We start from the raw sequence: 21,702 nt of genomic DNA, 5'->3' as shown, positions 1-21,702 counted from the left end.
AACCTGCTTGTTACATCCTTAATGAAAAGCAGTGCACTAGTGTATGTTTGGGATCATTGCTGTGGGATGAAGCAGCATCCAATGTGTTTGGAGACATTTGATTGAACTGGAGCAGAGAAAATAATGGCCTCCATGGTTATTATTGGCACAACACTGGTCTGCATGTTGAAAACACTAATATCAGACCAATATTTGTACAAATGGATCACCTGTCTGTTGTTTCACAGGATTCCGGAACTCAAACCATGAACATCTCAGCAGACAGCGGCATGCAAAAGAACACGTCCTTCTCCATGTTGAGGGTCCGGGACACATTTCAGATTGTTGTGACCAAGAACATCATTGTGGTGATACTCTGCATCTCCATCAACTACATCAATGGTACCTTAGTCCACACCTTCTTCAGGCATGAGATCTTCAAAGAGAACCCACGTTACATCCTCTTCATCCATCTGGTCCTCAATGACATGATCCAGTTGATCATTGCTGCTTTGCTGCATGTGATTAGCTACACCTTGTTCAAAATCAATGTCTCACTCTGCTCCTTCCTCCTGATAATCGCCATCTCCACAACATTCAACACCCCGCTGAACCTGGCTGGCATGGCCTTCGAATGCTATATCGCTGTCTGCAACCCACTGCGCCACACCCAGATTTGCACCGTGAGTAGGACCTACATCTTCATCAGCATTATCTGGGCCGTGGGGGCCAGCTCCCTCCTGCCAGACCTGTTTGTACTCCTAGCAACAGAGTCCAATGAGTTCTTCCTGTCCACCATTTTCTGCAACCGGGACCCACTGTTCCACCATGCTTTTATGAAGAAGAAGACGGACATCTCCCATGCCATCTGCCTGTCCTTTGTCTGGTTCATCCTAGTCTTCAGTTACTTTAAGATCCTGTTTGCCGCCAAGACTGTGAACACAGATGCCAGGAAAGCACGCAACACCATCCTCCTGCACGCTGTACAGCTCCTCTTCTGCATGTCCGCCTACATAGGTCGTCCTTTAACGACCTTGTTCATGTACATTTCTCACATTAATATTCAAGATTTGAGATTCCTCCTCTATCTCATAATTCATATTTTGCCAAGGTTTTTTAGCCCCATCTTATACGGCCTCAGAGACAAATCCTTCCGGAAGTATTTCACGAGGTACTTTTTGTGCAATGCGATGGTAACTTGCCACTGCAAACAGGTTTCAGTTATTAAATGTATCAGATCACCCAGAGTAAGCCCCACACTTTAGATCAAACAGCAGGGAAATCACAACTTTTTAAAATTTATTTTCAGAGCTGCTTCAAATATTTGGTGTGGATATTTTCAGACATAAACACAAAATGAGCAATTACTGTGATAATATACTGGCTTGGATTCATCCTGTTCCTTGTTTTACTTTGTATTGTTATCACCTTCTGTGAAAGGCTGGAAAAAGTGATTGTATCTACTTGTGGGGCACTGACAGAAAACAGAAAAAATATAGGGTGATATAGTACACTAAAGCCACAGCTTTCCCTGAAAACTTCCCAAATAGACAAACAGTGTAGCTGTGACATAATGGCAATAAAATAAAGCATGTGTGTACCAAGCAAAGACATACTGGAATGGAAACCACAAACACAAAATGCTCAACTCTTGATGAATTATAAAGTTGTGTGAACATTTGCTATTTTCTTTTCAATAATAATCACCAAGTAACTTTCCAGTAGGACACCACGCATAGTAACATTGAATATACACCAATAATAATGACTCAATAGTTTTGCACTAATGCATCTTCATTACTTGTGATTAATGTTCAGGGATAAAAGTCATGAGTACACTTAACCTGGACCTCTCGCCTGAGTGGCCATTGATTTAAATGCTGCACATTTATTTTGTGTAATTCATGAGACATTAATATGATTATTATGCACATTTTACAACATTTGGAGAAATAACCTTATTAAAAATGTAGGCTACTTTTTTCAAAGTAAAATGTCAATGATTCCATGTGGTGAATAGGCGTTTTGTCAACTAAAGCTTCTTTTTTTCAGCACCAACATAGGCTCCATTTGAAAGCAAATTTTGTGAAATAATGAAAATGCATCTAAGTTGGGAAAATCAATACATACTTTATAGTTTATAGTAAATGTTTTTTACCTTGAATCATTTTCTCAATGTTGTACAATAATGTAATGTAAAGTATGTAAATGGTATATTTGGTAATATTTTTTGTAGAACTGTCATAAAATGTACATGAATAAAAACACCTTCTCATTTGCCCATTTAACGTCGAATTGGAATCACCCCCAAAAACATTTATGTAACTATGTAACTAATGTAGATAATTAAATGATTCAAAATCATATTTAACTTACATTAGTTTATACAGATTAAGGTAATCATGCTAAAATACAAAATAAATAAAACAGAAATATGACACCAACACAACTGCATGTAAATACACAAGCACAAGCACCTTCATGCAAAGACCCATAGTGGTACAGAGGTCATGTCAGCACCTCGGGGGACTTCCAGAATGTTCCATTCTATAGAGAAAAGTCAAGTCCAGTGTTTCACCCACAGTATTTTCCGAGCCCTAAATGAGTCTGAGCAGGTTAACACTCTGATGTGTGATGTCAACCCCGAATTCCAACAATGTACATTGCTCAACCAATAGTCTGTTACTTCTTCAGACAAATCATGATCTCATATAGATGGGGCTCACTAGAAGCAATGGTTTGTGCCAAATGGACTGATGACTAATAACATTATGTAACAGTGGTTAAAATCTGGTAGAACAAATCAGATTGCAACAAACTAATGGCACAGACTGTAACTTCAATTCTGTAGATTATCCAAACCTATTCCCCAGGGGCGTACTAGTTGATAGGAATTCTGGGACCCCTAAAAGAATATTGCACTGGACCCCTCTACTGTACTTTTTGTGGGCCCTCTCCCTCCACCCCCCTGCCACCTTGGGCCTGTACAATCATCACCACATTTCACCCCACTAGTGGCGGCCCTGCCGTAAGAGTTTAACAATAAGTGACCTATAGATTATCTGTCCTTGGTTGTTTGGATGTGTTAAAATATTTTATGCATCATTACCTGTTAATGATTACCATACCACTTACAGGTGAATATTGAAGAGGTCATCCTATTTGGAATGTGTTTTATAGTCAATATCTGGTGGTCAACTTGCAGTTGGAAAAGTGTTCTTCACTGAAAAGGCTTTCTTTTTTTCTCCAAGCATACTGTCTTTGGTTGTGGCCAAAAAGTTCAATTTTGGTTTTGTCAGTCCAAAGCACATTGTTATAAAAGGCTTCAGGCTTCTATAATGTTTTCTTTTGCCTACTTCAGGGGCTTAATTTTGTGTTGAGGTCGTACTTTCTGCCAACTCTAGTAGTAGTAGGTACTTTATTGTCCCCGTGGGGAAATTAGTTTTCGGTAGAAAATCATTGTTGGTGGTGTTACATAAAAACAGGCACAGCACATAGAGACAGACATATAACATCGACAGATCAGATCTGAAGTCCAAAATTAATAAAAATTATATAAAAAATAAATAAATAAATAAAACACGGTGCACTATAACAACTGCTGGTAGTTACGACATATATAACAAAATAAGAGTAGTGCTCTGGCTGGACCCGCTAGACAGAGTTAAACAAAATATAAATATAAAATATAAAATATAAATATAAAAAAATATATAAAATATGTGGGTTAGACCTTACCATTCAGGGATTTAATCACCTGTGGTATGAATTAATGTTTGGACCTGTTTTTTGAAAAGGCTGGCTGCCGGAACCTACGCCCAGAAGGTAACCGGTCGAAGGCTGTACACAGAAAGTGCTTGGGGTCAGAGATGATTTTTTCTGCTTTCTTGAGAGACCTAGTTCTGTAACTCTCTTCTAAGCTGGTCAGTTTAAAGCCCAGCAATTTGCCGGCACTGGTTACAGTTTTCCTCAGGGTTTTCTTCTGTGCTTCTGTTGCATTACCAAACCAGCAAATAAGGCCAAAAGTTAAAACACTCTCAACAAAGGCACTGTAAAACATCTTAAGCATGGTGAGATTGACATCAAATAAGGCTAACTTTTTAAGAAAGTAAAGCCTTTGCTGGCTCTTTTTGTTAATGGATTCCGTATATTTATCCCACTTCAGCTTATTATCTAAGACAACCCCGAGGTATTGTCATGTAGGTCTTTGTTGTTTAAAGTATGTTGTATATGTTTACTTCTCTTTTTTTCAGTGATATGTGGGTTCTTCTGAGCATTTATCACCAGAACATTCTATCTGAAATATATATAACTTAAAAGCCTGGCACCTCTCCCTCATCGCACCTGGACTTCTCATTCCCAACTGCTGTCTGTTCTGGCCCCGCGGTGGTGGAATGACCTGCCTGTGGATGTCAGAATAGCACAGTTTGACAACTTTCAAGCGCAGACTGAAAACCAACCTCTTCAGGCTGCACTTGTCCTCCCTACCTCACTGTTATAATTAGCCATGTACTCTATGGGTACAGGGCCCTTTTCCTTTTTTATAATTTATAAACAGTAAAAAATGAAAAAAGCTAACCTTGCTTTAAAAAATTGCAGAAAGGTCTAATATTGAACTAATTTTGTACCAGGTTCAGGTTTGCTTTTGATCACATACAGATTAATTGTAACAGATATTTAAACCAGGGGTGCCCAAATTTTTGCACCCCACTGTATGCACAGACCCTCCATTGAATTCATTCCATTCCATAGCTTCAATACCAAATTAAAGTATTATTGATCAATTCAGAATTAAGAGTGAAATACAATTGTCAAACAGGATAAGTTCAAAAAGGTCATACATCTGCCATACATCTGCACCTTGATACACAGCTCAAGGTTGCCCTTACATTGAAGCAGACGTAAAATGTTTACATTACATTTTTGAAATTTGAAATTTTATGAGACTGATTTCTAATTATGCAGTATAACTGCTTCGCCAGCACAAGTGGTGCCCAGTGTGAGAATATAGAGGTATATTCTTTACATCAGTGATGCCCTGTGTAAGTATATAAGTATTTCCCTTACACTGGGCTGTTGTGAAACAACAGAAAACAACACATATGATTAACGTGCAGTCAAACTACAAAGTCTGTGTAACTTTTAGTGTAGTTTGAAGACCCTCGATATAAACCATGGCATTATAAAACAAGTCCAAAACATATATCTGGCTAATTAATAATGTAGTATGCTGTCTTAAATAGCATAGCTCATTTTTTTTGTGTCCTTTTTCATAATTTTTGGATGCATGTGATATTTTGAAGCATTTGTGTTGATGAAGCCAAATGATATGTCATTTTACATAATACAATTGTGAGATGGGGATATCATTTTAATGGTCGAATATATACCCTCCTGCCATAAGAGATTTCTCACAACAGTCCAGGCCCCTTTAAAAGGGGCGTTATGTAACCTGTAGTTTTCTGCGTGAGGTTTTCTGGAAGGCCTCTTTCGAGATACAAACAAAATGTATTAATGTCATGGATGTTTCTTGACATGAAATCCCCAGAACTATCATATACAGTAGCGTTCAAGTTGAAAAATGCCAGAGTATTCCTTAAAAGTAAACAGGATGCACCTGACCACAATTTGGAGTGGCACAGCAAAGGGCTTATGTAAATGACAAATATTATTTTTTTAATTTTAATACATTCATTCATTCATTATCCAAACCCACTTATCCTGAACAGGGTCGCAGGGGGGCTGGAGCCTATCCCAGCATACATTGAGCGAAAGGCAGGAATGCACCCAGGACAGGTTGCCAGTCCATCGCAGGGCACATACCATTCACTCACACACTCATACCTATGGGCAATTTAGACTCTCCAATCAGCCTAACCTGCATATCTTTGGACTGTGGGAGGAAACCGGAGTACCCGGAGGAAACCCACACAAACACGGGGAGAACATGCAAACTCCACACAGAGAGGTCCCGGCCAACGCGGATTCGAACCCAGGACCTCCTTGCTGTGAGGCGGCAGTGCTACCCACTGCACCATCCGTGCCACCTAATTTTTATACATTTGCAAAAAATTCTAAAAAAAGTTTTCACTTTGTCATTATGGGTATTGAGTGGCAATCTAAATGGCAATGTATCCGTTTAAATCTCCAACACAATAAAGTGTGGAAAAAGGAAAGGGTCTGAATACTCCCTGAAGCTGTTGTAAATGGAATATCACCTTTTTATACTTTTCGGGCAGCCATTCAGAATTTTTGCTTCAAAAAGGCCTTTCATGAGTCTAACATTTTTGGCACCCCTTCTATATATCCGTGTCTGTAGAAAATATGCTGCTTTTATCTGCGACCTAACAGCCTTTTTGTGTCCCTACAAGGAACAGAAACATTATTAAACATTATTGTTCATAACAAAATGGAAAAAAAATTCTTCATTCCTTGCTTTTAGTTGATGAATTCACATTCAACCAAAGAAATGTCAAATTTAGTCTAATTAGAATTCTAATTAGGGGGGTAGTGCTATGTATAGAAATTCCAGATTACCTGATCTGGATATACGTACCCTCAAAATCAGGCTGCATTTAACATGTTCCAACCATAGTCATTGTTTCATAACCAAAACAATAAGAATTGTGTTGAAATACTTATGGACTGCACTGCATTGTCCCAATTTCACTCATATGTTTGATTTGAATTTCCACTGATGTTTTCCGTGTTGGAACAGCACAGAAATGTACATGCACTGTAGTATTCTTATCATGCTGAATGCTTATGAACTTGCTTGAAATGCATATTGCAATACATTTTCAAAAAGCTGTCATTACAATTGCTTATCAGTCCGTAGAAAAACATGACATATGAGCATACAGAAGCTGGTGTAAAATCTCTAGAGTTCGGTGTCATTTTTAGAACTGTGAGAGAGAAGTGCACATTTGTGTACATGCAGTGGGCTGGCCTTTTCTACATTCATCTAATTGGTCCCCAGTTTCTGTTTGGTCTATATAGTGACATCAAACGCAGGTAGATTCAAACTATTAAAATAATTTTTCCACTAATATGGTGCATTTCTAATTCTGCCTGGCAAAACAGAGGTGAGTTATGACTTAGATTTTTAAGAATGCTAGATCCCCTTTTCAGGATAGCTTTTGTGGGAAAGCTTTTTTCTTTGAGTTCTCGTGTTTATGTTTCTCACACAGGTCTCAACTCAGTTACATGGAACCTGTTTTTTTTTTTTTTTTTTTTTTTGTACAGAAATAACTGGGACTGTGAAAGTGACCATATTTGTACACATGGAATACCTGTCTGTTGGTTCACAGGATTCTGGAACTCAAGCCATGAACGTCTCGGCAGACAGCAACAAGCCAAAGAACATGTCTTCTTCCATGGTGAGGGTCCAGGACACATTTGAGATTTTTTTGACCAAGGACATGATTGTGGTGATACTCTGCATCACTATCTACTACATCAATGGCACCTTAGTCCACACCTTCTTCAGGCATGAGATCTTCAAGGAGAACCCACGTTACATCCTTTTCATCCATCTGGTCCTCAATGACATGATCCAGTTGATCATTGCTGCTTTGCTGCATGTGATTAACTTTTTAAAAATCAATACCTCATTCTGCTGCTTCCTCCTGATAATTGCCATGTTCACAACATTCAACACCCAGCTGAACCTGGCTGGCATGGCCTTTGAGTGCTATATCGCTGTCTGCAACCCACTGCGTTACACCCAGATCTGCACTGTGAGTAGGACCTACATCCTCCTTGGCATCATCTGGGCCATGGGGGCCACTTCCATCCTGCCAGACCTGTTTATACTCCTAGCGACAGAGTCTAATGAGTTCTTCCTGTCCGCAATTTTCTGCAACCGGGACCCAGTGTTCCACCACGTTTTGATGAAGAAGAAGAGGGACATCTCCCATGCCATATGCCTGTCATTTGTCTGGTTCATCCTGGCCTTCACTTACTTTAGGATCCTGTTTGCTGCCCAGGCTCTGAACATAAATGCCAGGAAAGCACGCAACACCATCCTCCTGCATGCTGTACAGCTCCTCTTGTGCATGTTAACCTACATAGGTCGTCCTTTACAGACCTTAATCATGTACATTTCTCCCATGAATATACGAAATGTTCAATTCCTTATGTATATCATAATTCAAATTCTGCCAAGATTTCTCAGCCCTATCTTATACGGCCTCAGAGACAAATCCTTCCGGAAGTATTTCAAGAGGTACTTTTTGTGCAATGCGAAGGTAATTTGCCACTGCAAACAGGTGTCAGTTATTAAATGTATTAGATCACCCAGAGTAAGATGCTCACCTTAGATTAGACTGCAGGGAAATCACACCTCTGCAGACTACATTTATTTATTCATTTATCAACATGTTGTTTTTGACCGTATTTAAAATTATATTGTATTCACTTTTGAATTTTCTTTGATGAAAAATCTGATTTTCATTGAAATATAAAGTCTCTAAACTGGCTCCATATTTTTACTGCTCCCATGCATTTACTAGAACCTGAGAGACTTTGATGAACTATCACCTCTTTTTTGCGCCATTCTTTGCAAACTCTAGAGACTAATGTGCGTGAAAATCCCAGCAGTTTCTGAGATACTCAAATCACCCTGTCTTCCACCAACAATCATTCCACGGTCACTCCAAGTCACTTTGATCAAATTTTCCCCCCCGTTCTGATGGTTGATGTGAACATTAACTGAAGCTCCTGACCCGTATCTACATGATTGTATGCATTGCACTGCTGCCACACAATTGGCTGATTAGATAATCACATGAATAAGTAGGTGTAATAAAGTAATAATGTTCCTAATAAGGTGTTCTTTGAGTGTATGTCTTTATTGAATAATTAGCAAAACATATTATATTTCTACCAAACCGGAAATATGTCAGCTGGACGTGCAATGAAAAACAAACAATGTGTTTATTCATACAACTTCTGAATTGTATATTTTGTTCTAATATTGGAACATGATTTCTTTGATGTAGAGAAATGGTATCAAGGATTGTTAGAATATGCCTTTTATTGTGCGAGTCTGTGGTGAGTTGAGGGTTGGAAACCATGAGCGTGGTGAGGGGGAGGCTGGAGTTATATTGCCCTGCTTTTTTAATAAGAAGCTGATAAGCTTCTAAATCACTGTTCACGCTTATGGAGAGTCTTTTTAACAATCTGGTATCACCATTTTGCGGTTTTATTACGTCGCAGTTCATATCATAATAGAAATAGGAACACAACAATAATTTGGGATGCCAACGACTCTACCACAAGGGGGCAGCATTGATAGGGTTAACATTCCCAAAGTCACATCCTATTGCATTTAGACTAGTTTTATAAACATAGGCTATATACATGACATTTCTCTCCTAGGCTGAAAGTCATAAAGATTGCATTAAGTACTTGTTGTGGCTACCATAGAAGTTAGAAATATCATATTGTAGCGTTCCTGTCAGGGTGAACAGCTATTATACATAGTCCCCCTATTTTGGACCATTTTGTCAGGAATACAGGACAGAGGAACCAAGCGCAGACTCAGGGACTAATGTGAAATAGACAGGCTTTAATAATAAAAGGTCAAAAACCAGCAAACAGGTATATCAGGGGACATAAAAAGTGTACGGATAAAACAGGCAGAACACCGCACAGGTGAGGAAACGGGGAAACCAAGGCTAGAAATGGGGACAGGAAACTAACAGGTAAAGAGTCAGGTACAGGATAAGACAAACTTGCCACAATAAGTGGAAAAAGGACAGGCTTAAATACAAAACTAACGAGCACACAACGAGTTACAGGTGAAGTAAATGACAAGAGACAGGAAGGAAATACATACAGTGGGAGCAATAATTATTTGATCCCTTGCTGATTTTGTAGGTTTGCCCACTTACAAAGAATGGAACTGTGTAGAATTTTAATTATAGGTACATTTTAACATTGAGACAGAATATCACAAAATAATCCACAATAGCAACATCATATAAATTTTATAAATTTAATATCATATTTTCACATGAAATAAGTATTTGATCCATAGAACAATAGGACTTAATACTTGGTGGAGAAACCTTTGTTGGCAAGCACAGAGGTCAGACGTTTGTTGTAGTTTTTCACCAGGTTTGCACAGATCTTGGGAGGGATTTTGGTCCACTCCTCTTTGCAGATCCTCTCCAAATCCTTAAGGTTCTGAGGCTGTCGCTTGGCAACTCAAAGCTTCAGCTCCCTCCACAGATTTTCGATGGGATTTAGGTCTGGAGACTGGCTAGGCCGCTCAATATGCTTCTTTTTGAGCCACTCCTTTGTTGCCTTGGCTGTATGTTTTGGGTCATTGTCATGTTAGAAGACCCATCCATGACCCATTTTCAGTGCACTCACTGAGGTGCGTCTCACTGTCGCCCAAAATTTCCTGGTACATGGCCCCATTCATCCTCCCCTCGATACAGTGAAGTTGACCTGTCCCCTTAGCTGAGAAACACCCCCAAAGCAGGGTGTTTCCACCTCCATGCTTCACATTAGGGATGGTGTTCTTGGGGTTGTACGCAGCATTTCTCTTCCTCCAACCACGGCGAGTAGAGTTGATGCCAAATAGCTCTATTTTTGTCTCATCTGACCACATCACCTTCTCCCAAGCCTCCTCTGGATCATCCAGGTGTTCTTTGGCAAACTTCAGACGGGCCTGTACATGTGCCTTCTTCAGCAGAGGAACCTTGCGCGCACAGCAGGATTTTAATCCTTCACGGTGTAGTGTGTTACTGATGGTTCTCTTCGTGACTGTGGTCCCAACTGCCTTCAGGTCATTAACAAGCGCCTCCTGTGTAGTACTGGGCTGATCCCTGACCTTTCTCATGATCATTGATATCCCACGAGGCGAGATCTTGCATGGAGCCCCAGACCGAGATTGGCGGTGACTTTGTGTTCCATTTTCTAATAATTGCTCCAACAGTTGTTAACTTCTCACCAAGCTGCTTATTTATTTTCTTGTAGCCCATCCCAGCCTTGTGCAGGTCTACAATTTTGTCCCTGATGTCCTTAGACAGCTCCTTTGTCTTGGCCATGGTGGAAACATTGGAATCTGATTGATTGTGTGGACAGGTGTCTTTCATACAGCTACATAACGATGTTACGAGTTGACACAGGTGTTTTGGGTAATGAGTTGAGATTAGGAGTGCTTCTTAATGGAAAACTCACTGGTCTGTGGGAGCCAGAATTATTGCTGATTGGTTGGTGATCAAATACTTATTTCATGCAAAAATACGATAATAAATTTATAAAATTTATATGATGTTGTTTGTCATGGTCTGAGCAGACCACAAATTTAATTCCGTTCATGTATATGGTTTTTACCTATAATTTGTTGTGTTAGAGCGTCATCTACTGACCATTATTGGTAATCAACATACTTTCTGCTTAGTGGTCAGCTACATGAGAGAAGTCGATCGAGAAATGTTGTTCGTTTGCTGTCTCCGGACAAATTTGTTATTTCACCTGCTTACAAGTTATTCTTACCCCTACGAGGCCAATGCCCGTAAGTACTAACTGTTTTACACAAATATGTGTTTTGAAAGAAGTGTAAGAAACATGTAATAAGCTACGTTTAAGCTATGAAAAAGTTTTCTTTTGTTCTCCGTAACGACGGAGCGCGGCTAGCAAATGTGTTTTATAGCCGATGAGAATTCTATGATTTACACATGCAATGAGACAAATGGACTGTGTTAGGTTGAGCCGTTTACCCCGGGGACTCTTTTGCCCGAACACCTACAGCACAGACAAAGACAACAAAGGTAAGTGATTGATCAAACAATTAAAACATGACATTGCACCAATGTAGTATTGCACTGAACTATTGCACCTGCCCAATCATGGCATTTAACCAAACATTAAAACCTATTTCATGCCAGGTTAAGTAGGTTACTGAACCTTTTGTTTCCCTCTACAGGTGGAGCCCAACCCCCTCCCATGCTGAGGACAAACCCACACCAACCAAACACACATCCATTAAAACACTTACAATTATTAATGTTGTGCAAACTATTCAATATATATTTAAAATATGCAATTTTACCCTATCAATGTGACCAGAATTGGTAATGAAATGTGTCTTTATTACAGACTGAAAATAGTTTTATTTGTATTCACAGTTTTACAGCATAAATAAAGGAAAGGAGAAAAAGAATGAAGATTTCCTGCATCAACGTTCTTTGTTCGTCCTAGCCTAGCAGTTGTAAACTTGCTGGATAGCTGAGTTGAGTTAGCTGAGCTGAGTTACACTTAGTGAGGCCAGTACAGTAAAAGGGCAGACCTTCATCCGTCGAGCAAAAGAGCAGACCCTCGCCTGTCAAGAGGACAGATATTCCAGCAACCTGCAAGTAGTTTGATGAGCTAACCACCTGCTCCATAAGACATGGAACTTCAGACAGATGCGCAGCTACCCACACGGCTAACCGAAGCCGACTTGCAAAACCTAGAGGTGAGATCTCAAGCATCGATGTCAGGCTCTACTCGTGCGTCCACACATGGGTCAACCCGCAGTTCTAAGAACGATGTTAGCAACAGCAAAGGCGAAGGCACAAGCAGCCCGAACCAGAGCCGCCTATTCTCAAAAAGAATTAGAAATTAAACTTCAGAAAGCAAAGCTAGAAGCGGAATTGGAAGCACTGCAATGCAAAAAGGAAATGGAATAGCCGAAGCTGCAGCGTTTCAAGCTGAACTAGAAGATTACCAAAGCCTCGGAGAACCGGGATCAGAGATGAACCAAAGGTATTTCACTGCACATGACATCCCGACAAGGCGAGAGATAAAGCTAGAAAATCACACAGCCTTTCCCGTTGCACACAGCTACTCGTCACCATTGACACAGCCACTCAGGTCACCAGTGCCACCTGCAAAAACATATGAGACACCAACCCACACCTGCAACAAAGCATGGCAGGGAGCAACAGACAACACTCTTCCTAATCCAGTCCCAGTGCCACGCGCCAATTCGCCCTCTCACCATGCATCGGACCCAGACGACCACGCCGCTGTAACCACAGACCTGGCCAGGTTCATCACAAGAAGCCAGCTGGTCTCCACTGGACTGACAAAGTTCAACGAAAAAGCAGAAAACTACTGGGCGTGGAAGGTCTCATTCTGCAACACCATAGACAACATGGGCCTGACGGCAGCAGAAGAATCCGACCTCCTGATCAAATGGCTCGGCAAAGAGTCATCGGAACAAGCATGCAGACAGAGCAGCCCACATCAGAGATCCACAGGGTGGCCTCAAGGCTATCTGGCAGCGCCTTGAAGAGTGTTATGGCACTCCAGAAGCCATTGAGGGGGCGCTATTTGCAAAAGTGGAGAGCTTCCCAAAGATATCCAACAAAGAACCAGCAAAGCTGCGTGAGCTAGCTAACCTCCTACAAGAATTGCATGCTGCAAAACAAGACGGATTTCTTCTAGGACTGGCCTATCTGGACACAGCTAGGGGAGTAGCTCCAATTGTGGAAAAGCTACCATACAATCTGCTGGAAAAGTGGATGTTCTACAGCTCACAGATCAAACAAGAGCGCCAGATTCCCTTCCCTCCATTCAGCGTATTTGTGAAGTTCATTCAAAACCAAGCCAAAGCTAGAAACGATCCCAGTTTTACCATCACTCTGCCTACAGTGCCCGCCACCAAGAGAGACAAGATCAGAGGCCCCCCAAGCCATGCAAATCAGCCTGTTGCAGTTCACAAGACTCAAGTCGCTGACTCCAGCCAAAAAGGTGAGCCAAAAGCTGCCACTCCTGATCCAAGCATGCATTGCCCAATTCATCAAAAGCCTCACTCACTAAGAAAGTGCAGGGGCTTCAGAGACAAGTTGCTGACTGACCGCAAACAGTACCTTAAAGAAAACTTAATCTGTTTTCGCTGTTGTGCATCAACTTCCCACATTGCTAAAAACTGTAACGGAGCCATTACGTGTGAAGAATGCCAAAGTGACAAGCATGTTGAGGCCCTTCATCCTGGTCCATCACCATGGAAAGCAAAGCCAACCCCCCCCATTTCAGATGACGGCAGGGAGGGCGATGAAAGCGTCACGTCCAAGTGCACTGAAGTATGCGGTGAAGGGGTGAGTGCGAGAGCTTGTTCTAAAATCTGTCTAGTTAATGTGTACCCTCTGGGCCACCGGGAAGCTGTGACCAAAGTGTATGCCATCACTGATGAACAAAGCAACAAGTCTCTGGCCCGATCCGACTTTTTCGATTTATTCAACGACAAGAGCACTCGGTCACCGTACACACTAAAGACGTGTGCAGGCAGCATGGAGACATCCGGAAGGAGAGCGTGTGACTACATGCTGGAATCATTCGATGAGAAGACCTGCATCCCTCTTCCAGTCCTGATTGAGTGCAACGAGCTCCCAAATAACAGGTCAGAAATTCCCACTCCCAATGCAGCTCTACATCACCCGCACCTGAAAAGCATAGCCAGTGAGATTCCCCCCTTAGACCCCAATGCAAAAATACTCCTTTTGCTAGGAAGAGACATTCTGAGAATTCACAAGATCCGTAAGCAAATAAATGGACCTAGCAATGCCCCGTTTGCTCAGAAATTAGACCTAGGGTGGGTGGTGATTGGAGATGTGTGCCTTGGCATGGCACACCGTCCCTCATCAGTCACCGCTCTCAAAACATCCATCTTGGAGAACGGTCGCCCCAGCTACCTCACACCCTGCTACAGCCACCTGCGTGTGAAAGGCCTCACACAAAGCGGCTCTGTCCTGCAGTTTCCTCCACCTCAGCGTGCCGCTGTCCATCCAGCTCCTCTTCTCTGCGGAGATGACACAGACTCCTCCATCTTCACCTGCACCGACAATGACCATCAGCCTGCTCCATCCATTGAGGACCTCAAGTTCTTGAAAATAATGGACAAAGAAGTCTTTAAAGACGACGCTCAAAGCTGGGTTGCACCCCTCCCTTTCCGGTCTCCTAGGAGACGCCTGCCTAACAACAGAGACTATGCACTGAAACGACTAAGGTCAGTTTGCCACACGTTAGAAAAGAAACCTGTCATGAAACAACACTACATGCAGTTCATGCAAAAAATGATTGACTGTCAACATGCCGAAATTTCCCCAGTCCTTCCAGAAAGGAAAGAATGTTGGTATTTGCCACCATTTGGTATCTACCATCCCAAAAAGCCAGAGCAGATTCGCATCGTGTTCGATTCAAGCGAACACGATGCTGTTGGTATTTGCCACCATTTGGTATCTACCATCCCAAAAAGCCAGAGCAGATTCGCATCGTGTTCGATTCAAGCGCTCAGCACGAAGGAATCTCACTCAACAATGTCCTGCTGAAAGGGCCTGATCTAAACAATAACCTGCTGGGCGTGCTCATTAGGTTCAGAAAAGAGAGGAGTGCAGCAACAGCAGACATCCAGCACATGTACTACTGCTTCGTCGTCAAAGAGGAGCACAGAGACTACCTGAGGTTTCTATGGTTCCGCGACAATGAGTGGAACAGCGACATCGTAGACTACCGAATGCGTGTTCATGTCTTTGGGAACACATCATCCCCCGCTGTGGCGATCTACTGCCTCAGAAGAGCAGCAACAGAAGGAGAAGCTGAATTTGGCTCAGACGTCCGGGCGTTCATTGAAAGAGACTTTTATGTCGATGATGCCCTGAAGTCCTTTGCAACTGAGTCTGAGGCCATCAGTGTCGTTAAGCGAGCACAAGAGATGCTCTCCCGCTCCTGTCTCAAACTGCACAAGATCACAACAAACAGTGCAGCTGTCAAGAACAAATTCCCTCCTGAAGACGGCGCAAACAGCATCAAGGATTTAGATTTCTCCACAGACGACGTGCCCATGCAGCGCAGCTTAGGCATAAGCTGGAACATTCTCAGACACATTCACCTTTCAAGTGCAGGAGGACAACAAGCCGTTTACACGCAGAGGCGTACTTTCCACAATTAACAGCATCTTCGATCCTCTCGGCTTTCTCTCACCCATCAAATCCTGAAATCCGGCCTAAAGTGTCAGTGCTGGTCACCCAAACCTCCATGTGCCGTCTAGGAGTGAAGCGCTTCGATCGCTTTTCAAAGTGGACCACCATCCTAAGAACACTTGCATTTCTGATTCACATCACTCAGTGTTTCACTCAGACCATCTGTGAGAGCACATGCAGAGGGTGGCACATCTGTAAAAAAGCAGCCACGCCAGAGAACCTGAAAAAAGCAAGAAAACACCTGATCGTGAACATGCAACAGGAAACATATGCTAATGAACTCAACAACATACAGAAACAAACAAACATACCAAAGCAAAGCAGCATCAGAAAGCTTCGTCCAGTGATTAACAGCGATGGACTTCTCCGAGTTGGCTGACGCATCGCTCAGTCTGGCTTGGAGATGAACAGGACCAATCTTCTCATCATCCCAGGTCAGCATCACCTAGCAACCCTCCTTGTGCGATATCACCATGAGCAGGTAAAGCATCAAGGCAGACACTTTACAGAGGGACCCATAAGGGATGCTGGACTATGGCTAGTAGGAGGGAAAAAGTGTATAAGAGGCACACTATTCAGGTGTGTCACTTGCAGAAGACTGCGTGGCAAAATAGAGCATCAGCTGATGGCAGATCTACCTGCAGACAGGATACAAGTCGCCCCACCTTTCACCTACATCGGCCTGGACGTGTTTGGCCCATGGGAGGTGACCTGCCGTCGGACCAGAGGTGGTCAGGCCAACAACAAAAGGTGGGCTGTGTTGTTTACATGCCTCAGTGTGCGCGCAGTGCACATAGAGGTGATAGATTTTAAGTGCCTCCAGTTTCATTAATGCTCTTAGGAGATTTTTCTCCATCAGAGGGCCTGCAAAGCTAATCCAGTCCGACCAAGGCACAAATTTCATTGGTGCGTCTGCGGACCAAGTGGCAAGACACAAGGCCCAACTTGCAGGAAGGAGACATTGTCCTGATGAGAGACAGTGCCGTGAAAAGAAATCACTGGCCTATGGCTATGGTCACAAAAGCGCTTCCCAGTAAGTACAGTGTGGTGAGAACTGTGGAAGTAAGAGCAATTCGTCAAGGCACTCCTAAAGTGTACACCAGACCAGTTTCTGAACTTGTTTTACTGCTTTCTCCTAAACATGATGTTGAGTGTGTAAGTACTAACTGTTTTACACAAATATGTGTTTTGAAAGAAGTGTAAGAAACATGTAATAAGCTACGTTTAAGCTATGAAAAAGTTTTCTTTTGTTCTCCATAACGGCGGCAATTGCTACATGTGCGCGGCTAGCAAATGTGTTTTATAGCCGATGAGAATTTTATGATTTACACATGCAATGAGTCAAATGGACTGAAAATAGTTTTATTTGTATTCACAGTTTTACAGCATAAATAAAGGAAAGGAGAAAAAGAATGAAGATTTCCTGCGTCAACGTTCTTTGTTCGTCCTAGCCTAGCGGTTGTAAACTTGCTGGATAGCTGAGTTGCCCTACACTTAGTGAGGCCAGAACATTGTTATTGTGGATTATTTTGTGATATTCTGTCTCTCAATGTTAAAATGTACCTATTCTACGCAGTTCCATTCTTTGTAAGTGGGCAAACCTACAAAATCAGCAAGGGATCAAATAATTATTGCTCCCATTGTATAAGGAGTGGAAGGCAGAGACACAGGTGAAAAGAATGAACAGGCAGAACAGAATGGACTACAGAAAAATAACTGGGACATAAGATCCAAAAATGTAAAGGAAACAGAAAAATTTTAGGAAGGGGAGTGAAAACACAGAAAACACAACCGCAAAAGGGCACGGATGTGACAAAATTGGACATTTGGCTTTTTGAGTATTTCTGATAAGTCCGTTTATTTAATCACTTCCTTGGTGCATGTACAGTATAATAAAGCCTTTCAGTATCTAGTGTTGATTCTAGGCTTTTGATTGGCTTTGAAGTATGTTACCCGACAGAAAACCCAGGATAAACACGGATATTGAACCCTCATCAACCCGCGTTTGACCCATTCACACCACACAATGTCCCGGATCCTTGACAGTCCCTTTACGTCCATATAATTTGCTGCTGAACAGGTTATATATTTTTTTGCAATATTAATAAATCAATGTATTATTTCCTTAATCACTCCCTACTCCCCAGTTAGACCACTCCGGTCTGCCAGCTCTGGTCGCCTCATGGTTCCCTCTCTACGAGCACCTGGTGGTCGAGCTGCACGTTCACGCCTGTTTTCCGTTCTGGTTCTTCAGTGGTGGAATGACTTGCCTACCACTGTCAGGACAGCAGAATCCCTCCCCCTATTTCGACGCAGTCTAAAAACACACCTTTTCAAACTGTACCTTAGTCCTCCCTCCTGATTTCCCCCGCCCCCCTTTCTGATATCCCTATCCCTCTTGTCTAACCCAAAAAAAAAAATTGCACTTATGATGACTATATGTTTAGAACAACACTTCATGTGTATTTTACTAGTTATGGATATGATGCTTTAACTTGTGGAATAACCTATGCACTTGTAAATCGCTTTGGATTAAAAGCATCTGCCAAATGACAAAAATGTAAATGTATTATTTATTGGTCTTATATTGGTAAATAAATAATAAAAAAGATCAAATAATAAAAGCGGATAATCATGGACAGTTTCATTTATTGGAAATTCTACGTGGTACACATGATCTGGTATATTTTTCTCAGGAAATCTTAAAATTGATAGGAGAGAAGAGTATTTCTTCTGTTGTCATCGTCATTGTTTACTAAAGAGGAATGACATTGATCTAATGCCTGGTCTAATAGCTGCTTGCTTTTTGCTGGCAGTCCTATATCACATAATATATGTTTTTACATATAGCGGTAACGAATGATAAATTTGCTAGACAATTACAAACCAGTTGTATGAGTCATTATATCCTGGAGTTTGACCACCTTAATTCACTAAGCGACAATGTTCTTATCGTGCTCCTTACCCTCCCCTTTATCTGGCTTTCTTTACACAGGAATGTACAGAGATGCATCTGAAAGTACTCAAAGAAAAAAATTGATTGAGCACACTTTTTGTTGCTGAGTTCCGAATACAAAGTTAATTTTAAGACACTAAACTCTTAGGGAGATTTTCTAATCCTGAGTTTTATAAGTTTTATAAACTTAAAAAATTGTAAGTATGTATAAACTGTTTTTCTGATACATTGAGGCACTATGCAAACCTGCTGTGCTCAGACAAGTTTCTGCTTGGGAGGGGTCGACGTCTGTGACTTTTCCCCTGTCAGAACGGGAAGTTGAGTTTCAAGCTTCAAAATACATTTGGGAGAGAGAGGTATTGCTGACTGAAAAATAGAAATATTGAAATGGGGAATAACGGGTATTTTCCATCACAACTTTCCAAAATAGAGTATTTAGGCGTAGTGTGCCATCTTCATTAGCCTAGATAATGACATCTGTGATTTGAAAATACCCAAATCACAGAGCAGCATTTAAACATTATTTTTGACAGCATGTTTAACAACCTTAAACTGACAGAATATTTTATTGTCTCCTTTTTCAATATTTTAAGGTTTCTTATTTTCTTGGATGCATGCATTTTGAACCACTTGTATTAATGAATACAAGTGACATTTTTTTTGACATAATACAGTCAAGACCAGGAGATTTTTAATGGTCTAATAATAACATTAGTTGGTTGTCACTTGGCAGCTAATGAAAAGTACAAGGGGAAGATAATTCTCCTAACAGTTATCGGCCCTTTAAAAAGGCTGTTATAAGACCTGTAGTTTTCTGTGTCACTGGAGCCCGATTTCGAGGTCTTCTGGACAGCCGCTGTACAAACAAAATTGATTAATGTCATGGATGTTTCTTGATATTAAATCCTCTGATCTATCATATTGAGGTAAAGTTGAAATAACCCTTAAAAGCAAATAGGAGGCACCCGACCACAAGTTAATCTACAACACAATGAAGTTTGCAAAAAGTGAAGGGGTCTGTATAAAAACATGCCATACGAGCATACAGAAGCTGGTGTACAGAGGTCTCTCGAGTTCTGTGTCATTTTTAGAACCGTGAGAGAGAAGTGCACATTTGTGTGCATGCAGTGGGCTGACCTTTTCTGCATTAGCCTATAAAAAGAGATAAAGGCAGGTTAATAAGGCATATTCATCCTGGTGAAAAGACAGAGGTGAGTAAGATTTTTTAGTTCTCATCTTTTTCTCACACATTATTTAACCCCTTAAGTCTCACTGGGTTTTTTTGCATTCATTCCTTTTTTCAGGGCACAATTTTCAATCACGATCACTAACAGGTAACAGGATATACCGTTTGAAAGTGTTAAACTCACAGTTATTTGTTTAGCACCAAAAAAAAAGAATTAAGATTTATTTATATTTATTTTAGTACAGCGATAAGTGTGTTTTACAGACAGGAAAATATGTTAAAGTGAGCATATTTGTACACCTATCTGTTGTTTCACAGGATTCCGGAATTCAAAGCATGAACATCTCAGCAGACAGCGGCATGCAAAAGAACACGTCCTTCTCCATGTTGAGGGTCCGGGACACATTTCAGATTGTTGTGACCAAGAACATCATTGTGGTGATACTCTGCATCTCCATCAACTACATCAATGGTACCTTAGTCCACACCTTCTTCAGGCATGAGATCTTCAAAGAGAACCCACGTTACATCCTCTTCATCCATCTGGTCCTCAATGACATGATCCAGTTGATCATTAGTACTTGGCTACATGTGATCAGCTACATCTTTTTCAAAGTCAATGTCTCATTCTGCTGCTTCCTCCTGATAATCGCCATCTTCACAACACTCAACACCCCGCTGAACCTGGCTGGCATGGCCTTTGAGTGCTATATCGCTGTCTGCAACCCACTGCGCCACACCCAGATCTGCACCGTGAGTAGGACCTACATCCTCATCGGCATCATCTGGGCCATGGGGGCCACTTCCATCCTGCCAGACCTGTTTGTACTCCTGGCGACAGAGTCCAATGAGTTCTTCCTGTCCACCATTTTCTGCCACCGGGACCAGCTGTTCCACCATGCTTTCATGAAGAAGAAGAGGGACATCTCCCATGCCATTTGTCTGTCGTTTGTCTGGTTAATCCTAGTCTTCACTTACTTTAAGATCCTGTTTGCCGCCAAGGCTGTGAACACAGATGCCAGGAAAGCACGCAACACCATCCTCCTGCATGCTGCACAGCTCCTCTTGTGCATGTTCACCTATATAGGTCCTCCTTTACAGAGCTTGATCATGTACATTTCTCCCTATAATATATCAGATAAGCGATTCCTCATCTATCTCATAATTCATATTTTGCCAAGATTTCTCAGCCCCATTTTATACGGCCTCAGAGACAAATCCTTCCGGAAGTATTTCACGAGGTACTTTTTGTGTAATGTGAAAGTAGTAAGCCCCACACTTTAGATCAGACAGCAGGGAAATCACACCTCATTTTTGACATTTATTTATTTTCAGTGCTGGTTCAAATATTTGGTGTGGATATTTTCAACCAGGATGAGAAATCTTCAGTGAAAATAAGGGTCTCCAGCACATTGTAATTTACTGTGATGGAGTCTGACCCCATGTTCCTTCCTCTTAATACAGACATTAACACAAAATGATTGCCACAATATACTGGCTTGGGTTTATTCTGTTCCTTGTTTTACCTTGTTTTGCTGCTCTCACCTTCTGTGAAAGGCTGGGGAAAGTGCCCTGACAGAAAACATAGTGGTAATACACTT

The 21,702-nt window shown here is 41.5% G+C and overlaps 2 protein-coding genes across 2 annotated transcripts; both read left to right on the top strand.

Moving 5' to 3' along the window:
* The first annotated feature begins 245 nt into the window (after nucleotides 1–245).
* LOC133109458 (odorant receptor 131-2-like) lies at nucleotides 246–1,244 on the top strand. The gene has a single exon (XM_061218781.1). The coding sequence runs from the start codon at nucleotides 246–248 to the stop codon at nucleotides 1,242–1,244; it is 999 nt and encodes a 332-aa protein (XP_061074765.1).
* Nucleotides 1,245–20,437: 19,193 nt separating this feature from the next.
* Nucleotides 20,438–21,385, top strand: LOC133109457 (odorant receptor 131-2-like). Its single transcript, XM_061218780.1, has one exon. The coding sequence runs from the start codon at nucleotides 20,438–20,440 to the stop codon at nucleotides 21,383–21,385; it is 948 nt and encodes a 315-aa protein (XP_061074764.1).
* Nucleotides 21,386–21,702: the final 317 nt, after the last annotated feature.

This window comes from Conger conger, chromosome 14, assembly GCF_963514075.1.
Source record: "Conger conger chromosome 14, fConCon1.1, whole genome shotgun sequence".
Lineage (NCBI taxonomy): Eukaryota > Metazoa > Chordata > Actinopteri > Anguilliformes > Congridae > Conger > Conger conger.
Note: the sequence above shows the minus strand (reverse complement) of the source record. Positions and strands in the feature narration are given on the sequence as shown.